The following is a 22,259-nucleotide window of genomic DNA, read 5'->3' on the forward strand; positions in this document are numbered from 1 at the left end:
CATGATCATTGATGCCCCACGAGGTGAGATCTTGCATGGAGCCCCAGACCGAGGGAGATTGACCATCATCTTGAACTTCTTCCATTTTCAAATAATTGGGCCAACAGTTGTTGCCTTCTCACCAAGCTGCTTGCCTATTGTCCTGTAGCCCATCCCAGCCTTGTGCAGGTCTACAATTTTAGCTGTGTAAGGACATCAGGGATCTTTGGTCTTGGCCATTGTGGAGAGGTTGGAGTCTGTTTGATTGAGTGTGTGGACAGGTGTCTTTTATACAGGTAATGAGTTCAAACAGGTGCAGTTAATACAGGTAATGAGTGGAGAACAGGAGGGCTTCTTAAAGAAAAACAAACAGGTCTGTGAGAGCCGGAATTCATACTGGTTGGTAGGTGATCAAATACTTATGTCATGCAATACAATGCAAATTAATTATTTAAAAATCATACACTGTGATTATCTGGATTTTTGTTTTAGATTCCGTTTCTCACAGTTGAAGTGTACCTATGATAATAATTACAGACCTCTACATGCTTTGTAAGTAGGAAAACCTGCAAAATCGTCAGTGTATCAAATACTTGTCAAATACATCTCATAAATTGACTCAACCACAGCGTCAACCACAACCTCACCAGTCTCTTTCCTGCGGTTCCCTGAAAGGTATTTCCAGATGGGTGAAGACATCCTTCTCAGTGTTTGTGGGTAGTGGAGTTCCCCCATACAGCTTCAGACTTCCTTGTCTCAGCACATCTCTGTTCAACGAGTGCTCCGACAGGCTCATTCGTTTGGTTTTGGCCAACGCCCTCAGAGAGCGGTTGAAGTGTGCCGAGCCGGTAAAGTAGATAAGGGCGCAGGCGAACTCGCTGTAGGGCACCACGATGATATCGAGACGGCGGTGGCGCCGACCGGGTCCTGGCAGAAGACACACACCCATATATTTCTTCTGATCGCCGTTCTCCTCGTGACTTACCAGGTCATCAGTCAGAAAACCTAGATGGAAATAATAACAAGGACCGGGTTTCAATCGTCAGAGGTTGAGTGTTTCAATGCCTGAAAGACTATCAACGTGGCTAGAACCGTTTGGCCTTTCGCAGACGTGCAGTGAGCGGACCATCCAGTCACCCCACCTGTCTGACGGAGGCTCTGCAACAGTTTGGTGAAGACACCCTGGTGGGACTTCCCGTCAGGTTGAGAGATGAGGACGTCGACATCTCCGCATGTGGCCTTCCCGCGGCGGTACGAGCCACAGGCCATCGCCAAGAGGCCCGAGTCCAGACACTGAGCTGCCTCCCTGACCTACAGTACATGGTCCAGAGAGATAGTGCTGGCATCACATACAATGTGGATTCATTTTACCGCAACCAGACAAGAGCAATGTTACAGTTAAGCATGAAAAATATGGTGGGGACTCCCTCGCCGATTTACCACCGGACAGGTCAAAAGTGGACAAAGGCATGTGGTATTAGGATGTGACCACACAGCTTGTTCTCACTAAAAATGGCGGGGGGTCTCTCACTTAATCACACAGTTCTTGCACGCTGCCAACAAACGACCCATCCTTTCACAAACCCCTCTCTTTTCCACTGGACCATTCCATTCCTTATTTCTAGTTGAAGTCAGTGGTATTTATTATACAGTCATTTGCCCCTGTTAAAACTGCCTAGCCTACAGTAAGTGTATGCTTTGTATTTGAATGTTTTTTCCCCCCTCGCTGATTTCAAAAACAAAAAGATATTAACTTTAAGGCCGAGTTTAGGAGCTCTTACCAAACCCCCTTAGACAGCAGATTTTTATACTGTTACACATAGGTTCAACAGTATGAAAATATACTGTTAAGCCTAGGTTTGCCTGACAATCAAAACTGAATCGCTTTTTTACTAATGTTTTCCTGATGCACTGCTGTTTTAGTATAACATTTTTGGTTTGCAATGTTCACTTCATCAGCACTGACAAATCTGATTCAAAATAGTTTTGGTTTGTCAACAGTATTCAAAAGTTCAGTGCTGTCTATCATCACAAACTTTGTTTTGTTTCTTGTCTGTTATTTGGATTCAAAATGGCATACAATTGTGTTGAGTCTTCAAGGCAAGTCCTCAAGGCAAGTCCTGCCATCAAACCTACTTGCAATAAGCAAAGAAAAGCTTTTTTCCCCCCTCGTAAATCCTTACAAGTCAACAAGTAAGCGTTTAACCTCATTCAAGCCAGATCCATTCTGAAAGCACTACATATTATTTTGACATGCCACAAGTCAGAAGGACACATGCTATAGTCATCTTTCTATCTGGCAGACGCAAAAGGAACAGGGAAATCCAAGTATTACTATATGAAAACAACTGGCTTTGTACCCAATGACCAAGACTGAATTTCATTCCAGTATCATGTTCCCCTCCCCTTTGGTCTGGTTCACTCCCCTTTGCAGATCTATCAGGGCTGGATAAAGTGAGCAGTATGGCAGAATCTAGGTTGAGCTGTTGCTTCATACCCACCCAGTCGTGTTCAATCCAGGAAGGAGAGTGAAGTAGGGCAAAAAGAGAAACATCTTTTGGGAATAAAATGCAGCAAATGCGTCGACTGACTTATTATGCGCTAAGTTTCTCGGAGCGTACCCATCCCCCGGGACCCCCCCCCCCCACACACACACACACACTCCACCGGCAGGTATCTGTGAAAGAAAAGTCTATCTGCTTTGTCCATCACACACCCAGGCAAGGAAAGACTGGACTCAGACCGCTTAGGGGCCAAGGCACACCTAAATCAGAACTTGGCTTTGAGGTGCCACAGCACTTCACTTAACAAGATCCCTTGTTCACAAGGGGGTTAAACAACTGGACCAGAGACTCTCTTCAAAAGAAACCCTCTTAACCCTGCAAGATTTACCGCAAAAGCAGAAAAAAGGCCGGTTTAGTCTACAGCTAGCAGAATGTTACACGTTAACGTCGACTGACATTTAATGTATGTCTTTCAAAAAGTTCTTGAGACAATTTTACCATTTGCTCAATGGCTGCCGCCTCTTCTCTGGGCATCCGGTCCAAAAAGTCATCATAGTATTTGAGGCCAATTATCTGATTGGGGTTCAGTTTGGCCTTGGTGCGGATGTCATCCAAAGTGCGGAACCCCTAGCGTTGAAAATGACTGTTAGCTCGAGTCAAATTAATTCATATCATATCAAAACATTCCACAATGAAAAATAATGAGCGATAGAGAGAGAGAGAGAAAGAAGGAGAATGGAAAAAAAGATATACCGCCACTAACATCGCACCTGAGTGTACCACAGCTGGGCAGTCTTAGCCCCAGCCCCCCAGATGTTGGTGAACATCTCCAGGACCTGCACCGCCTCCCCCAAGTGGTCTATCTTACGGAGGTGCCCGCTCTCCATGATCTCCACGACTTTGTCGGCCATCTTCTTCCCAATCCCCTGGATCTTACAAGCCTCCTGAAACAGTACAGACCGCATTGTTCTTCGTTCATGCATTGGTTTGGGCCTAGTAGCTATCAAGGGGTGAATTACTCCACGCGGGCCATCGGAACGACACACCTGAACTGTGGCTTACTCGCGATTCACGAATCTAACTAGTCAATAACTGAATGTGGTTAACAGACCAACAAATCTGTGAGAACAGAGAGAAAAATTGGCTTATACAAAACGGCAGAACGTTGTCCCCCGCCCCATGCACCTGAAACATAATCGGCGTACCTCGTAAGACGTTACCGGCTTGTGGTAGCTCTTGAGGGCATTGATGGCTTTCGAGTAGCCCAGCGCCCTCCACCTGTCTCCTTGGTGCGTATAGGCCTTAGCCAGCACCTCCAGCTTGTCGGTTATGTGTTTGTTGTGGTTGTCCACCTTAGACTTGGACGACTGGGCACAAACCCACTTCCCAGGGAGGGGTTTCCACTGGGGGTCTGTTGGGGGGGAAGCAGTGCTACTAGGACCAGGGGTCTCGTCTTTAGGGTGCAGGCCACTGATCAGAGCCTCCAGGTCGCTCTGGGAAACCCCGTATTCGTCTCTGAAGCTGTCTTTATTGTCTAAGACCTTCGGATACGTGAAAGACAAAAAAGGAAGAAAAGTTTATCCTTAGAGACCGAATAAGTTAGAATGTACTGACAGAGTTATTGTCGGTCATGGTCATGTGATCATCAACCAACCTGTTGGCTCTCTGCCTCATCTGGTTTTGTTGCATCAGGGATTGGCTGAATAATGTTCTGTGTGGCTATCAGTGGGATACTGTTGAGAAAGTCTTCTTTGACATCCTCCTTTGTTGTTTCTGCTTCTTGGTTTAGCAGGCTATAGTTATCGGTTTCCAGCAACCTTTTCTCAGTAATGCAGTTACTGAGCCAGGTGCACTTCACCAGATGAACTCCAGGGGGGAGTGTGTCCACTTTCAGCAGCCTGAGAGCCCTGTCACTGTCCATACAGTCATCCACTACAACGTGGGTGACACTGGGACAGAAGGAGCTCTCAGTCCTTCCTCCATTCAGGACAATCTGTCTCTGGAAGATCTGACATCTGGCATTTCCGACACCAGCCGGTAGTATGTGAACGGTGACACCTTGGAAAGTGGTCCCTGGAATGGGTTATGGGAAGAGTAGAGTTATGTGTCTGTACCATCTGCAGATAGCTCAACAGGCGCATGCACAGACACACACACCCACACACAGAGAGAAAGACTCAGACACAAACACTCACATAGGTGTCTGGTAGCTAAATCTGTGTTTGTTCAACATCATCTGCTGTGCTTTACTATAACTAATCTTCCATAATAAAAAACAACTACTGATACTCATTATTATAAGTCAAATAAATAGATGAATGTTCTTTAGTCAGAGCCTACGTTAACCTGAAACCAATCTGTTGTGTTTAATGTGTTTATTTCCCTTTATTCATTACTTATATTACTAATTTTCAGTATACAGCACGAGTCAATCGTAGGCATTTGGCTGTGTCGTCTTCCAAAATTGGTTCTCAACTGACTTACGTGGTAAAATTAGGTTGAAATATAAACAATTAATAAATAAATAAGTGTAGCTCTCAACTTGCACACGATGTAAAACAAATCAGAAGCATACATTCATGGCTCTCACCTACAACTGGTAGAGTTTCATTAGATGTCCGCTTTGTTTGAGGGGCATCCTTTTCCTCACGTGCCCTTGCTCTTTTTACTTTGGGAAAAGCTTTCATAATGCCGTGGCCAGACATTTTGCCAGCGAAAGGGAAGCCCCCACAAAACAACACAAAATTTGAAATGTGAAACTGATCAAGGTCCAATGAACGTTACAACCATTTGCCCTTCGAATAGCTGTGATAAATTCACTCCACTAAAATAGGTTACATTGTGTATATTTTTAGCTAAGTTCGTGATCATTGGTTTAAAAAATCTATTTAAAACTGTATAAATATAACTTTCATACCCCTTATGTCCTGGTAGCGCTTATTGGGAGAAACATTTGAAAAAGTACTCCCGGGTCACTAAATTGTGGAAAAATTCAAAATAAATGTCACCGACATAGAAACCTGTCATATCCTGTATACCACTGTCTAAGCATTAACATACTGAATTAACATTTGAAAAAAACGTTAAAAATTCGTTACAACGTTCCAAGGCCAAAAAATGCTACCTATTCATATCCCTGTATATGAAATACGATTATACATGCAGTGAAATGTATTCTAAGAGTCTATTCTAGAATACAATCACTGTGGCACATCGTTTTTTGAGCTATGAGGCCATTAAGTGAAAACATTTTTTACTCTAAATACACTCCTGCGAATTTGCTAGAATACAAATGCTGTGGTGTGTAATTTCCTTTCCACTATATGGCAATATGTATCCAAAATACAGCGATTTGGTTGCTTTTATTTGATCTTGGAACATGTTTTGTAACCTGTATTTTATGCAAATGTCACATGAATATGATTAATTGTTAATGTTTAGACATTTATTCTAAAGAAATAATGAAAATATATAGATTTATAACACTGTTCTGCTGAAACGTCGCGGACTTTTATTTTGGAAATGTTCCTACAATTCGTGACACGGAAGTATTCTATGTTGTTTATAAGACGTTGGTAGGTCGATGACCTATGTTGCCATGGCTACACGTCCTGTTTTGGCAACATGGCTGTACAAAGCTGGTCAGATCTCTTAAAATCATCAAAGAAAACAGCTTTAATACACGATGGTAAGTGAAACATAGTCATATGCAATTTCTTACAATATATATGTTTTCTATCAAAATAACCACAAAATAATTAGCCTAGATGTCAACAAAAAGCAGGCGGGTTAGCTAGCATTAGTTGCTATCTAAATACCATCACATTGCTTAGCGTGGGTTAGATTAGCAAACCTGTTTAGCAAATGAAGTTGATACATAACTAGAAAACGTTAGCTAATGTAGCTTACATGTAAATGCATTTCTGTTTGTGCTTTCGAAACCTATTTCCAGGAAAAAGGAAGATACACTATCTATTTACAGACGGAAAAGAAATGGCAGAGGAATATGACTTGACAACAGATGAGCTCACTGGTAAAGTTGGTTTAAGATCTGAAATGCATTCAAGGTGTAATTGAATTTAAGTATCCTTTTTCCCATTTGTGTTGTTGTTTACATTATGTTTACTTTGCAGTACGAAAATGGCGTTCAAAAAGCACTTTTAAAGGGCATGGCCCATGGGAGATAGAAGTTGGAGAGCCAGTGTCATCTACTGTGGCCTCTTTGGAATCAGATGTTATCAAGGAAAACTGTTCAAATGTGAGTTGTATTCTTACATCTCACGTTAGTATTCTCTAGCCCTGATTTCAAATAGACCACATATTAATCTACTCCCTACAATAATTTCATTGGAATGTAATCATTTTATGGCTTGTTAATATTTCCTTAGCCCATCTTCTTGCGTAAAGATACAAAGACCAGTTTTCAGTGGAGAGTCCGGAACCTTCCGTACCCCAAACAGGTCTACAACCTCTCAGTGGAGCCTGATCAACGATGCTGCGTCATACGTACAACTAATAAAAAGTATATGTCTTTATATTTGTAACATTGTACATAAAGTAATGCTTCTGTAAAAGGTCTATATTTTTGAGTTCATTCAGTGCTCATCATGCCCATGTAATAAAGTTTGCTTTCCTTTAGGTGGCACTGTTGACAAAATATTGATCTCTTGTCCCTTGCTACCTTTCAGGTATTACAAAAAGTTCAATATTCCGGATCTAGATCGAAGCCAGCTGCCTTTGGATAGTTCTGCTCTCAGCTTTACCCATGTCAACAACACGTTAATCGTCAGCGTGAGTTTTCCTTAAGACAATAAATGAAGTCCCACTCTGGAAGACTTTTACACCTCAAGTATTGTACACTATTTTGGATCTGAATTTTTTCTTTAAACTCACTAAAGTACGCATAGCCCCACAGCTATATAAAAACAGTTTTCATGCAGACCTGTATGCTCAGGGGATCAATCATTGAATTAGTTAAAATAAACACTAGGATACCCTACTGAGTATCTGACAAAGAGATTTAGTTCTTTAATGAAGACCTATCATAATAAGTCTTTCTGTGCTATTGGGTTTCTTATTTGTTGTATGTTCAAAATAGCACCCTCTTCCATCAGTGGACTGCTTTTGAACCCGAATCTGGTCCAAAGTAATGCACTTCAGTGGGAATAGGCTGCCTCTGTGTTATCTCACTCCAACCCAAGTATGATTACAGTAAAGGATGTTCATGGAAGGGAATGGGGGCTCCTGTAGAAGTAATTACCTATTTGGTCTTTTTCCTCACTAGTACAAGAAGCCCAAAGAGATATTAACCCTTGAGCATGAGCTACTCTGTGAGGTGAAGAAACTGAAGGGAACCAATGAAGGGGACGTGGACTGCAAAACTCAGTGAAGTGTGTATCTACGTTGATGTCACTCAAACAAGTTGTTTACCGACCCATACTCTTGCTCTAGATTTCTGTTGGAATAAGTGCGGTTCCTTCCTTGGAATATTGAGCAGTGCCTTGTCTACACTTTTACGGTCAGTTTGTGAATTCAGTGGTTGTCATTGTTTTAACTGGTTCTTTTGCTAGTGTAAACTCCCAAGTGTCCCATTGAAAGGTATTAAAAAATGTATTACTGCTGTTTTGTAAAATGTTCTGAATCCGTGTTGTTGAGCTGCAAATATTTTTTTTTGATTGAACACGTGTCTGTCTTTTGAAGATGAATAAAATTCCATAACGTGGTCGACTGTTTCTACATTTCCCCTTACACAGAACAATGCAAACTATTAGTTGTTAAAGTGCTCCTATTGCAGAGGTGCCCCCCCCCCCCCCCCCCCCCACACACACACACACACACACTATTCTTGGTGCCCTGTCCTTGTAAAACACTCAAACACAAAATGCCTTTTCACTGTTTTCTGTCTACACACGCAGACGCACGCTATTTCTTGTCGAGGTCACCCTAACAAGCATGTCCCATTTGTGTTAACTGAATACCCTTATGCTCCGACTGTGCAGGCCAGATTGGGCCACCCTGAAAGCCATTATGGCCGACCTAGCCAGTACTAGCAGGTCTTACAGGTCTCCCGAGTCTGGCCCTGTCCTCTAGGGGGTCATTTTATTGGCCCGGAGACCTCCAACAAACGCCTCGCAAACCCTAAGACTTGTCCAGGGATGAGCCCTTCGGAGAGCCTAGGACAGGTATGGGGCTCGGGTGGCCGTAGGACAGTATTTCTGGGACGTGACCAAGTTGTATGCTTTGGAGATAAATGGTATCGCGTGACAGCAATATTGGATACTGGTGGAAGGGGTGAGAAAACGTCCTTATTCTTTGGGGGAACATTTTAAATCCGGACACGGTGGTGGACTTATGTTTTACCATCAACAGTTTTTACTTAAGAATAATTGAGTTTGACCAACACATGTTTAATAGAAGAGAAATGAACAATAAGAATAGAAGTGAATCAATGACACCCAGTAGGCTGTGTAACTGCTTACCTACAGCCACTACACTGTAAACACTGTTCATCAAATAGATGCTGCCTGTTAAAAAACAATGGCAGTAAAAATGAACGATGTCGTTTAAATATAGAATCCTCCTGCCTTGCGATGATTCCTTGCATTTCTGGGACCGTGTGCCAAACCAAGTGAGCAACACAGCTAAGAGAAGCGATAAAAACCCACAGGCCACTCACTATTGTGCTCCATTTTTCCAGAAGTGAAAGAGATACTTCATGGGATTTTGGACATGGATCCAAACAAAGCATAACATCTGAAAAGTATTCTCAACTTGTTTCTCAAAGCGAGAGTTGGTACTGGGTTGTGCTGATGTTCTGCTGTCCAAATAAAATCTTGAACCCAGAATTCCATTACCATTTGGGCAAGATATGTGTGCACTGCAACACCACTTGGCTGTTAGGTAACCCTTAAATGATGCTGTTTGTCCTAATAGCCATTTAGCCACAATAATATCCATTTGTTTTTCAATAAGAGTACATTGAATACTACGAAAATTATACAGAGTTCACATGCTTTTGGATTTATTAACCTATTCATACCCCGTTTTCTCTTGTTAATTTGCAACTTCTCAAAGCTTGAGTTGTCGGTAGCTTAGCTACTGAAAAACCCTGCCTTATACTTGGAATCCGACCCTTAGCAAACACACACAACAGATTGGACGTCCAGACATCAAACAGTGAGGGCGGGTGGGGGAGTAGAGAGAGCCTCTGATTCTGTGGAGCAGCCAGTCTGACTGGGTCTTCTTCCCCCTGTAGTTTGGCCTCTGCCGGTCATGCTCAGTTGCTCCTGTGAGAGGGAGGAGGGTTTCTTTCAGCCCTGTCCATTCATTCCGAATGCCTCTTCCCAGCCATTCCCCCTCTTTCAGCCGGTGCCACATTTTGCCACATAGAGCCCCGGTGCTCTTTTGCCCCCCCCCCCACCCCCCCCCACCCCCCCAACCCAACCTTCCTCGCTCTCCTCCCTCCCCTGTGAGACTAGCTTCTTTTTGATAACTGACCCCTCCTCGTGTTATTATTCGAACCAACTATTGTATAACATGCCCTTTTATATGAGGGCCACAAAGGGCCCATTTGATCAGTGGGTTACGGTGTGCGATTGTGAGAAATGCAACTACATGGTGGTAACCTTTGTCTCAAGCCAAAATGGTGGGCTGACCTCATCGGCTTTTAATGCATAGCCCCATCTATTCAGGCCCAAGTCTCACTTGCTAAGCACATTGAATGGCAGTAGCCTGTCACAGATATTGCCCCTCAGTTATCTGGGTCTCCAGAGAGAAGGAAAAAACAAACATGTTTTTTAGGCAACGTAAGATCCTTTGGAAACATTTTCGTCCCTGCGGTGACCAAACAGTGCATTAACTCTCCCCCAGTCACCAAACATTCTTTAGTGATTTTAATATACACTCTACAATAAATATTTTCATCATTTAAAAGTATTTTACAAATCTTCCAATAAAAAATATATTCAATAAGTAGAAAACAAAAATGCACCAAAATTGAGATCCTAAATTAAACATTTTTACTGGTATTCACTGTCAATCAGTTGATGCAGCCACATGATCCAAAGATAGCTGCCATGTCATTTGTAATCACTATTTCTTTCTCATGACACTCCTTATAGCTGAGTAAGATTTTCACTAAACCCGCAATGTCCTTTCATTCATTTAAATCTCATTGAGTACTTGAACTAAAATCGTCCTCTGGTACAAAAAAAGTATTTCCTACTGATAAATCTCCATCTGATGTAGAACAACTAGCAGATTAGATAGTCTCCTTATTGTTTTAGATACAGTCCAGTACAAATCATTACAAAAGATGTCCTTGCAAAGAGCAGAAATGTAATAGTGGTATTGGCCACAGGGCCCATAATGGTCTTAGCTCAGTGTGCTTGCTTCCATCCCTATTATTCATCTTCTTCTACTTTTTTTCCTCAGTGGGCCCCTGAGCGGTGGTGATGGGCGTGTTTAGTCCTCCGGGGGTGAAAGGGGACCACAGGAAGGGGAAGGACATCAAAGGGCTGGGTGTCGCCCAGGAGGTGGCCCCTGGGCTGGCGTTTCATGAAGTGAGCCTCCCTCTGGTGCTGCTTGGTTCTGGAGGCTTTGCGTGGTCTTCCTTTGCGCGTGAAGGCCATGTACCAGCCTTCGTATTTAGCATTCTGGAGCGCGGTGTAGTTGTTTTCCAGGACGATCTCGGTGAAGATACAATCTTTGCCGCGGCCCTTTCGCTTTAAAGAAGACAGAGGGAGAAACAGATCGAAACAGGGAGGGGAAGAGTTTGAGAGAGAGTGAACGATCGAGAGGCAAAGAGGTGGAGAATGAGAGTGAGAAAGAGGCAGAAGGGGTGGCAGAGGGTCAGTCTCTAAAGATGTTAGAGTATTGTTTTGACAAGTTAATGTCCTGTCAATCCTTCAGTGGGAATGTTCAGGGTAACTCCCTGTCAACGGTTTCCTCCAAATGTCCCGGCGCCCTACCGGGAATTTCCTAGAAATAATTCAAGACGGGAACGCTGAACAGGACGTGCATATATCTAAATGTTGTATTCCTGGTCAAGGTCAAAACAATTACAGAACATATTGAGCTCAACCCACCTACAGGGCTCACTTTGGAAAAACACTTCCCTGGTAACATAGATAATTATTAGTGAATAAATAAATAAAAGGTATTCACTTTGCCAGTCAGTTTCCCTCTCTTGTTCATACAGATATAGTAGCCGGTTTTTGCCCCTTTAATCCGAATACGGCTTCCGAACGTGTCTGTCTCCACGACAAGTTTGGCTGGAAAAACAGAAAACAGGTATTTATGTTGAGGCTAAAAAATCTTGGAGAGACACAGTGCACATATTTTTGAGCTCATGAGTTTAGGATCATATGCAAACATACATTATATAGATACATTCATAACTTTGAGACATAACTCTTACGTAATATCTATGTAATTGCATAATTTGAGACTTGAGCTACTTATAGCTACCATACAGATCATGCAGGCCAAGTTTGAGTGATATGATGGAGGGGTGTCAAGTCATTGTAAAGACTATTTCAGAGGCCTACCCTTCCTGTCGGTGTAATAACCTTCAGCTGATTGGCATTAGATTATAATGATTTTAGAACAGTGGTGATTATCATGATTATGACATCCAACATGCATTCATACTATGAGGAGGCAAAGGTAATCATTATATATAGGGCAAAACATTCAAGTATGAATGAAATTGAAAACACTGGTGAAAAAACCTAGTGTGTTTTAGAAAAGCAGCGAGTGGCTTTGACTTCCCACAGGCCCGTAGTCATTAAAGGGATGATAAATGCCGTTCAGCGACATTGGTTAACTGGGAAGGGGTGAAAGTACAGTGCGGTCAGCGACACAGCCACAAAGCACTGAGCAGTGGTCAGATTTGGGTCCGCTACAAGAGTGACACCCACTTAGGACATGCACGCTCGGGCCAAGGCGAGGTGTGTGCATGTGTGTGTGTGTGTGTGTGTGTATGTCTGCCCGCATGTATGTGCGTTTGCACGAGAGCGAGAGGAAGAAAAGGAGAGAGCGCACACTGGGGAAGGAAGAACAGAAGGGATGAAATGAAGATGCTGACTTCACTGCTCTTTATGAACTGAGTCATACATTAAGTCGCGAAGCTATGAAAATTCCTCATAAAAGGACCCTTGAATAACAGTGGCAGAGGCATGGAGGGAAATGGATGGTGGTGGTGGTGGTAAAAAGACGGTTGGACACACTGATAAAAACATTTGGTGACTGAGACTTTAAAAGCCATTGATTTAGAACTAATGTATTAATTTTTTTCAGGTCAAATGTATCCCATTGATATTATTCTCATGGAAAATTGTAATAAGTAACTGGTCTTTAAAACCACCACAACCCATGTCAAAACACTTTAAAATTTTATCCTTTTCAAGCAGATGTGCATTAATGCATTAGTTACGTTTTTGTTCACAGAATGGAGCGCAATACTCGTTACAAGTTTTTAAACACATACATTTGACACATGTTCATCAAGGGTCAACGGGGCCTAGAATTTAAGCACTTGTGCCTCAAGGTTATGATAATTGCAAGTCATATTTCTATCTTTCAACCACTTCTAAGAGGGTAAACTACTCTGGAAATGTTGAGAAGGTAGAAAGTAAGATGAGTTCTGATGTGTTTTCCAGATATTCATGGGTGTCTCCCGAGTATCACGCACTCAAGAACAATATAGAATCCATTTCGAACGAATGTGCTCCCTCCTGCCGCCTACTCAAACCTAAACTTCTTCATGGCCCATATAAGAACTGTTTACATTTTAAATGGTAAAATTATATAATAGACCTGGCCTAGTTTTAAGAAGGGCCTATGACTTGTAAATTGACGTCGGTCTGGCCATCAAGTAGACTAGGTCATTTAAAATATGGATTAGACTTGGCATAAGGCCTGAAAGTGTCCCCCTTTAAATTCAGGCAGATTATAGTGTTTGTTTTTTGTGTGTTTAAAAAAAAAATGTTTTACCGTGCACAGCTCCGTCGTCGCCCATGGCATTTACTTTTTTATTGCCCAGAACCTGGACATGTTTGCCGCTGGTCCGGCTGTAGAGCTGATATGTCCGAATCAATCGGCGGCTCATTCGGTCAGACAACCTGCACTGCTCGTTCACATGGTGCTTGAAATTAGGAGGTGGAGAGTGTGATTGCACAGAGTTCTGTCGAAGAAGAAAAGACAAAAACATTTAAAAAAATTAAATTAATATATATATATATATATATATATATATATATATATATATTAGCAATGTAAAAGTAAACGCATTTAATTATAAAAGCATCAAGTATCATCGCAACTTAAAGTGCCTCACAATGGTAAATGGATTATCAATCTGGCCTTAGCTTATACTAACAACAAGAATGTTAGTTAAACACATTTCTAAGATGTTTAGTTTTGTTTATTTAACAATACTCACATTTTTTATAAAAAAAAATGTCTTCAATTCATGGCTTTGTAAATTGTTAAGGGAATTGCGGGCACATGGCTTACTGAAGAAGAATGAAGTTATGCGCTGTGCGTGTTTGGGGGAGATGCACGCACTGAGTCCGCTGTCCTCATTCGAGATGACATGCCTCCGATAGGTTGTTTAACCACGAATGATCTTTCACCCCCATCTCCCTGGGCTATATCCCTTAACGATTCTTTTTCAATTCAGCCATACGCCATCTCCATATGTTTTAACTATTACCTTTAAGGCCCGCGTTTACGTCTTTTCAAGATGTTTGACTAGTTGCCAACTGCTTAGGACTCATAATAAAATATTGATGTTAGACATTAGGCCTACTGCAGATATCTACAAACGAACGGGTTTGGCTTAGGCTAAATCAATACACGCAATTTTGCATTGATACACTCAAACCTTTTATAAGGGGCTGTATGTATATGAGCTGTTTTAGTAGTCTATGCCTTTTTCTTTGCAAACTAAAAAAATACATGCAACTTCCTACCTGTGTGTAAAAGCACAAGGCTACAAATTGCAGTAACCTGAAAAATAAAGGAAACGTTAAAATATTGAAATGTCATGACTTTTCAAATAAGCATAACCACTTATCTTGACAGCAGGCCAGATCATTCACTTACAGGTAGCCTAATCTCGATGTTCTAAGCCTCATCTTGAAATAAGTCAAATATTTCTTCATGAATTCCACTATTCCAATTCCACAGGATTTCTATTGGAAACGGCAGTCCTTCCCAGCAGGAAATTTAGCATGGAGTTTATCCCCCTCTTGTAACAGGTAGAAATTGATAGCGATTGAGACCCCGATACAATGGTCGGATTCACGGTTCCAGGTAGGATTCACATTCACTCATTGACAGTCTGACAATAAAAACGTTCCGGGACGATTTAAAGACGTTCAGGGGGCCATCCAGCATTAAAAGTCCCAGGGAAAGCGACCACCGTTATTCCACAAATCCGTCAATTCCCTCTCGTGTCAATCATTCCTCTGCAGAATTCAAGGTCTTGTTTAATGTTGCTTAGTAGAGATAATGTATTTCCCAGTTGCTTTCGTGGAATTTTAATAAATCCATATGCACTGATGGGATGGAATAACAACGCGCATGGAGATCAGCTTATTTTGACGTAAATTTTACACACTGTGATGAGGTGCAGTTTCCATTAAAATAAATAAATAACAGAAACAAGAATCTTACATGGACATGGATTAAAAAATACAACTCAAATTGTAGCGACTGGTGTTGTTGTCCTCTCAAAGAAACGCAGTTAGATGTTCTGTATAGCGGAACTCCAAAGTCAACCTCCGTCCCACACGTGTTTCTTGTGGTCCCGTTAACTCCAGAATTCTGCGTCTCCTGCCCTCAACATTTAAATACCTTCACTTGCGAGAAAGGCAATATCCTCACCAAACAGGCGGAGCCTGGGGTGGTGGGAGATGGCAGCCTAGTAGACTGGAGTGTGAGATTGGCATACAGTAGCCTGCATTGATTGACATCTGACCAAATGAAGGGTTTCAATTTCATCACTCCAGAAAAATATTATGACTTTTTTAATATTGGCCTTTTGTAAACGTGCTTTAATATTTACATATTGGAATTGCTACCAATATTTCATATGTTTATGCAGGATTTATGTTTCAGTCCAGGTCTAAAATGTACAGTACAAAACACATGAGCGGTCATGAAGCATCCATCGATTAGTTACAGTATTTACCAGCGAATCAATCAGGTATATATGCGCAATATTAGATGCAAGCTCTACTGCATCCTCCAACAGAACTACAAAAACGAACTTCGACCCAGTAATCATCTGTTTCTTTAGAAAAATCTCACGGAAAAATGTTGTTCCCTGGCATCTACTTATAAAACTATACCGCTAGATTAACGTATTCCCCTTGTACAGGTTAGTGGTCGTTTCCTGGACCCATTGGACCAACCTTGATCTGGCTTTTTTCCTTTTTTTGCTTAGCCTATGTAAGTAATATGTGTTCCACGTGAACGCATGACATGGAATGGTTTTTATACTTAACATTCTTTGCCTTCTCTGTCTACTGTATCTTTCTCACTCAAAATCCTTTTTGCGACATGTTTTCACTGTGCTGCATTCTTTGTAAATTTGTGAGTGTGTGTGTGTGTGTGTGCAATGAACATAACTTCAGCATGTGTCATTATAAGGTAATGGAATCAATGAACTCTGAAGCGAATTCGTATTGTAACATCTTATGATATATTATCCCATCCTAACTTTAATAATCTGGATTCAGAGACACTCATTTACCCTGTTTGCGCCCTGCCATGCATATTAAAATTCGTACGAAAACATGCTCCGGTTTCAGCAAAGCAACAGAGATGAATACTACTGCTTTTAAAACTGCTTTCTCCTTAAACATGTGAATAATGTGGGAAACTTTGTACCCTCAACAGCTCAGCAAGCTCAACAGCTGTTCAAGTGTAAAACATATAATTATCTGAATTTCAGTCAAATTCTTTGCAGTAAATCAGTCATTCCGCCCAATGTTAGGGATTTAGAGGGTGAAAATGTACCTGCCTTATTAGTTCCAGAGGGATTCCGCAACAAGTGATTTGGCCACCTGGAATGATTCAACAACTTTGTTCTCTGGGTTGTATTTCCACCTATATGGCTGTGATCCTAAACAGCACCCTATTCCCTATAGAATGTACTACCTTCAATTAATTTTTATAGGGCTCTGGTCAAAAGTAGTGCGCTACGTTGGAAATAGGGTGCGATTTGGGATTGTAACCTATGAAACACTGATGGACCAGTATGTACGAAATCCACATGATGATTGGCTAATTGTGGCACGGGAGTATACTGTGGAGAGTGTGGCCTATGGCCAATCAGTCTCTGTCCGTTAGTTGTTAGTCATACGAGATATCTCAGACACCGCCGGGATTATTTAGAAAAAACGCGGTTGAATGACGCATCTTGCTGGAGAAATTTCGTCGTTTATAAAACGACACTGATTGGCCAATTCGTGGGGGACCAGGTGTTTAATGTTACCTCGTTCATCCAAATTTCGCGTGCAGATCTGTTTGGCCCGTCTTGTCAACTTCTCTGCCAGTGACCTGGGACGCAGCACCAACGGATCTGTGGCCAGGTTACGTTCATGGACAAATCGCAAAAAAATGCACTTGACAACTTGACAAGGGGCGGAAGGAGCTTGACTGCCTTAGAACCTCCTGAGAGTTTTAGTAGGTGGGTCTGTGTACTGTGAAGTAGATGAATAATCCTCCGTCTTCCATTGTCTGCCTCCTACACTGCTCTGCCGGAGGCCCAGGAATGTTGGCACTGCCTGCAATATAATGTAGATTTTACCCAGCCTAGCTTGTTCTACTAAAGTGTGTAAAGTTAGAGTTATTCCTTCCCCCACATCGCTCCCCGTTTCTCTCTCGTAGTTTTTTCCTGCTTTAAATGGAATGGTTGTCTACTCAAATGCAGTGCACAGGCTTCTTCGACTCTGGTTCTCATAACATCATCATCCAATCGCTACCTGCAATTTTGAAACAATTTCCCCTCCAAGGACAAATTTAACCCGAATGTCATTTAGGAGAGTAGGTCTGGCGGATATTTTTGGGTAAAACTTCTCCAGACTTCTCCTCCAGCCTCCAGCCTCCACCCCGAAACATATTCAATTCTCTAAAAACCCATGCAAAAGCTATAGTTTTTATTCAAAAAATGTTGCAGGCGATCCAGCCTTCACCTAATACTTCTCGTAGTCTCCAGTGACCAAGGGTTGTGGCCTATAACGAGTTTGAGAGGAGCTGTAGAAGGCTAGGAGCTGAAACGGCTCCAAACCATACCCCTTCTGCCTCGACTAGACTTAGTTGTGTTTTCCTCAGTCCGCTCAGTCTCCGTTGTCTGAGCTGCTTTTCGCATTTGGACCCCGGCTTCGTCGGCCTTCTAACACAAAGCCTCGGTATCAGCGCGGCATCACCAGAGGCCGTGAGGAAGAAGAAAGGAGGAGAAAAAAAAAGAGTGACAAATTTTGGCCAGAAAGCAGTTGGTTATTCTTAGAAGAGGAGTGACTGAATGTCTGAAAAGGCCCGAAGACTGCTGCCTGCAGGCTCCCATTCACTCCAAGGTATTATTCCCAGCGCCTAATGTGAGACATAGAGCACACACAGTGCCATGAGGCAGGGGCAGTGGAAAGGCAGACACCATAGAGACAGAGAAAAAAAACTGTGTGTGTGTGTCTGTGTGTGTGTGTGAGAGAGAGAGTTTCCCAATGTGGAAAAGGAAGAAAATGTGGGGTTTTGGGGAAGTGTCATCTGCTGGTCTGAACTGTCATTCGCCACCAGCCCGCTGTGGTTTCCTGAACCATACTGGGAAAAGAAATGAAAACGATTTCACCGCTCCGAAGTGGTGTTCTAATTATGTTGCAGCCGTCTGTTGTTTCAACGGTGTGAACCGCAGATATGCCTGTGACTGGCCAGCTGTTCTCACCTGATATCAACTCTGCACGGTAACACCGCGGACCAGGGTGATGGCTAGTCACCGCTATTGCCACGGCAGCCTGTTGTGTCAGGGCCGGCCGGCCGACCGAAATGAGGCACTGTTGCCGCAGCACTTTTGAAAGCCGTCACAGAGAATTGAAAAAAAACTGTGACAATGCCGTCACCCCTTTGCTAAATGACTGCTCCAAGCCTATATCAGCCATGAAGGAGAAGCATTAAGAGCGACCAATAAATATTTGACCTTCGCTTGCCACTCAATTAACCGGCTCAAATGGTGAGTGCGGGGGGGGGGGGGGGCTGAGAGAGAGAGAGAAAGGGAAAGAGAAATGGAATGAAAGTGAGAGAGAGGGAGAGAGAGGAGAGACTAATAGCATTGCTGGTAGGGTCGTTGCTCTGAGGGTGTATTAGAGTGAGGTAATCTCTTGGATAGAAGACCATTCAGACACACCAGCAAACACACACACACACAGTGGCCATTTAGCATTAGGGGTGGGACGACGCACATTCAATTCTTCAGTTAGTGCTCGGTCACTTGCCGCATACTTAAGTCTGAATACGCCATAATTAAAGCTCTGTCGTTATGAGAGGAGCTGTACAAAAATAAGTAAGCGAGGTCGTGTTGTCTCCAACCACAAACACTGTCAAAGCCAATAACGTCCTGTTATGCTGTCGTTTCACCCATGGGCGCCCTTGGCTCTGGTCCAACCCATTGATTTCCTGGACCAATCGGACGGGGCCCGAATGTGTTTGCACTCTGGGAGGGGTGGGGGCGGTGGTCATGGCCAGAAGCTTTCCGGAGAACAAACCAAGTTCTGTAGGTGTGGCATTGTGTTTGGCAAGCAGTCTGGCTAGCCGGGCGAGGGGTGGGTAGGGGGGGGGGGGGGGCTAGGCGGCCCTCAGCCTGAGAAAACTGGTACACCGAGGAAAACATATGGTCAACTTTTTCACCAAACCACTCCAGGTTTCGCACTGACACATTTATTTGGGTTTCCCAGGAGTTGAGAGTTTGAAAGGATTTTGGACTGCCTGAAATATCTGACTCTGCCCCTTCACAAGTGATGAGGGTGTGCAAGTGTAAATAACCCGCTTGGCCGTTTCATGAAACAAATCTGTTTGCTTCTGCGGTTCGACCGCTTCGAAACGAGCTACTGACTCAGCTGCAAAGGGCAGCGCAGATGAGTCAGGAGGGATTGTGTTGGTGTTGCAGCGCCGGGTGTCCTTCCCCGGTCAGGGACCAGGAGCGCGTGGATCTAGAACGCAGCCCCTCTCACTGAAGACGAAGGGGTGGCAAGGTGGAGGCAGAAAGTAGCCGTCGGCCCGGACACTCTCTCCTCCGGAGTGACAGTGAGGTTTCCTTTGACGTCAGGGCAGCTCCCCGCCCCGCCCCCCCACCCTTCCCAGCGGGCACTGTGATTTACAGTCTTGTAAACACATAGGAAGTAGCATTGCAAACGGTTTAACAAAGTCAATAAAAGCAGACATAATTCCTGGTACGGGGGGGTGGGTGGTGAGGGGGGGGTCACATCTTTCTCTTCCCCCTTCACTCCCTTTTTCCTTCATCCCCCCCTCATCCCCTCCCTGCCTCTTGTCCCTCTCTCAGTCTTCTCCGCCACCCCCCCCCCCCCACCCCGCTCCCCTCCGTTCTCTGTCCCTCCCCTCCTCCCTTTATTTCTTAGCGTTGGGAGAGCGAGCCGGCCCGATGGCTTTAGCAGGCCTACCTGCAGGGTTGCTTAGAGCGGCACAGCGTTTCATCTCGGTACAGGAGAAGAAGTGGCCCCTGGCCCTCGGCGCACCCCCCCCCCCAACGCCCCCCACTCCCCAACCCCCGCCGCACACATCCCTCCGAACAGCTGTGCGGGCCTGGTGGGGAGGAGAGGACCATGGAAATGGGTGAAAGAAGAAAGAGGAAATTCAATGGGCCTCAGGGAACCTTGACTTGCTTTCCTCTCTCGGCTCCTGGCTCCGCCCCTCTCCCCTGATACGTCTTTTCCCGTCTTCCTCTTGCAATTTCCTACTCCCTCACTCTCACACTCTCTCCGCCCGTCACTGTTATCCCTCTCCATCGTGCTCCGTTTCTTCGTGTCACTCGCCCTCTTCCTCCTTCGGTCCCCTTGTTCTTCTCCCACACTTTCTCCCTAATCGTCCCTTACCCGAATTAACTGCGCAGGTCCTAAGTGGGGCGCGGCGACGGCACCTTTTACAGATCCCTCCGCCGTGCTAACAGCCTCAGCCCAGACCCTGTACTCCTCTTCGTCAGCTAGAGCCCTCGGCGCCTTGGAGCTCTTGAAAGATGAGAAAGAGGTCTTCAAGGCCGCCGTTTTTGGGTCCCCACGTCATGTCCCCGAGGCGTCATCACCATCATCGACTCTGGCCCCCCCCCCCCGTCCCCCCCGTCCCCCCGGTGAGCTCACGCTGCGGCTTCCTCACACACGTCCAAGAGGTGGATATTTAAAAGGAAACAATCGGTGAGAATCCCACAATCCACACAGACTTGGGCGCCACTCAAATCACTTCTTGTGGCTTTATAATCCTATTGTTCTGTCCCTGTCCGTACTGGTTACCCTTTACGTAGGGGCTGTTCGGTTCTGGGGGTGGGTTGTCTTGCATTTGGACTGTTTGTGTTGGACAGAAGGACCGTCACTGGGGGATTTTCGCAGAGTCTTGTTCAGCAGCCATGGCTGCTATAAGCTTTCCTTGCCTGGAAATTGGAGAGGTGAAAACTCTATTGTCTTCATCCCTTGACGAACCTAATACACTACTGCAGCCGTGGGTTTCCAGAAATACTAATTGGCCCATAACTCAATTTTGCTTATTTTCCTCAACACTGAAACGTGAGGAGGAGGATCTCTGTTGATAGAGGCCTTGTATGACCTTGTATTGTTCTCATTAAGGATGGGATTTTCTTTACGCCAGCAAGCCAAACATTGACTTCAGTGTATTCACCAGTGTTCGCAAAGCTTGAAAAGTGTGACAGAAGTTCAGATGGGCAAATGTGCCTCTGATATTTAACTAGACATTTGTTGTCAGGACCACGTGGTGGCCTTGTACTTCAAGGGGCTTTATGTAGGATTTTTACTACTAGCATGAATACAAGCATACATAACCAGAAGAAATCTGCAAATAATGTTTTTAATTTAATGTTTCAAATGTCTCTACTATTAAACTGTTCCTGAAATATTTTCCATTTCTAACCTTCTTGCCGGTCTGTCTTTCAATTTGCAGTGACTTGTAATCTCTTCATCCTCACTTTTCGACACTCACAGTTACCATCCTCCCCACAACCCTGGGCTAGCTAATTCTAAGTTGTGTCATTGTTTTTATTCGTTCCTGTAAACGTTAGAGGCAGGATTTTAGTTAAATGTCTGACACAGTGCCCTTAAAAAAAAAAAAATGCTGGCGAGCCATCTTTCCCATGTTTTACTGTATGATTACAAATTATGTTCTCTCCAGTGCTAAACACCCACCAAACAATCTATAAAGACTAATATAGCAGTTTTTCCAAATTGTTTATTGGTCCATGTTTAAAACCCCACTTAACGATGGGGTATTTAATGGTGTAATAACAGTTATGGATTACTGGCAAAGTAATCCAACAGTCCTTCCCCTCCCTCCAATTTGAAGCGAACATTAGAAGATGTAAAAAACTGACCTGTGACTCACCTAGCCCCACACTCCCTTCCCAAGGGGTCCCGGCTTTGGGAGTCCAAGATATAAAATGAGAGAAGGAAGAAAAGGGGCGGGGGGCCTGGAGAGAGGAGGATAATACAGACAGCAAGAGATACGGAGGATGAGAGAGGACGAGAGAGACAGAGAAGC

At 43.8% G+C, this 22,259-nt stretch overlaps 3 protein-coding genes across 5 annotated transcripts; 1 reads left to right on the forward strand and 2 right to left on the reverse strand.

Moving 5' to 3' along the window:
• Nucleotides 1-504: 504 nt before the first annotated feature.
• poll (polymerase (DNA directed), lambda) lies at nt 505-5,439 on the reverse strand. The gene is made up of 7 exons (XM_010872925.2): nt 5,074-5,439; nt 4,138-4,556; nt 3,689-4,024; nt 3,254-3,427; nt 2,982-3,110; nt 1,122-1,290; nt 505-984 (listed from the first exon to the last, which is right to left on the reverse strand). The coding sequence occupies exons 1-7, from the start codon at nt 5,186-5,188 to the stop codon at nt 623-625; spliced, it is 1,704 nt and encodes a 567-aa protein (XP_010871227.2). The 5' UTR covers nt 5,189-5,439; the 3' UTR covers nt 505-622.
• A 642-nt stretch (nt 5,440-6,081) lies between these two features.
• Nucleotides 6,082-8,205, forward strand: dpcd (deleted in primary ciliary dyskinesia homolog (mouse)). Its single transcript, NM_001303671.1, is given in 6 exon segments — nt 6,082-6,171; nt 6,436-6,516; nt 6,617-6,741; nt 6,872-7,005; nt 7,172-7,274; nt 7,768-8,205. Coding segments are annotated over 6 exon segments (612 nt in total). The 5' UTR covers nt 6,082-6,107; the 3' UTR covers nt 7,873-8,205.
• Nucleotides 8,206-10,434: 2,229 nt separating this feature from the next.
• fgf8b (fibroblast growth factor 8 b) lies at nt 10,435-15,335 on the reverse strand. 3 transcript variants are annotated; one of them, XM_020049666.2, is made up of 5 exons: nt 15,165-15,335; nt 14,459-14,495; nt 13,479-13,668; nt 11,649-11,755; nt 10,435-11,206 (listed from the first exon to the last, which is right to left on the reverse strand). In XM_020049666.2, exons 1-5 carry the CDS (start codon nt 15,170-15,172, stop codon nt 10,913-10,915), a joined length of 636 nt encoding a protein of 211 aa, XP_019905225.1. In that variant the 5' UTR covers nt 15,173-15,335; the 3' UTR covers nt 10,435-10,912. The 3 variants fall into 3 exon arrangements, with proteins under 3 accessions (XP_019905225.1, XP_010871229.2, XP_019905226.1); XM_010872927.3 differs by having other exon boundaries at nt 14,592-15,335; XM_020049667.2 differs by lacking the exons at nt 14,459-14,495; nt 15,165-15,335 and adding an exon at nt 14,001-14,398.
• Nucleotides 15,336-22,259: the final 6,924 nt, after the last annotated feature.

The sequence above is a fragment of the Esox lucius genome, chromosome 9, assembly GCF_011004845.1.
Source record: "Esox lucius isolate fEsoLuc1 chromosome 9, fEsoLuc1.pri, whole genome shotgun sequence".
In the NCBI taxonomy this organism is placed as follows: domain Eukaryota; kingdom Metazoa; phylum Chordata; class Actinopteri; order Esociformes; family Esocidae; genus Esox; species Esox lucius.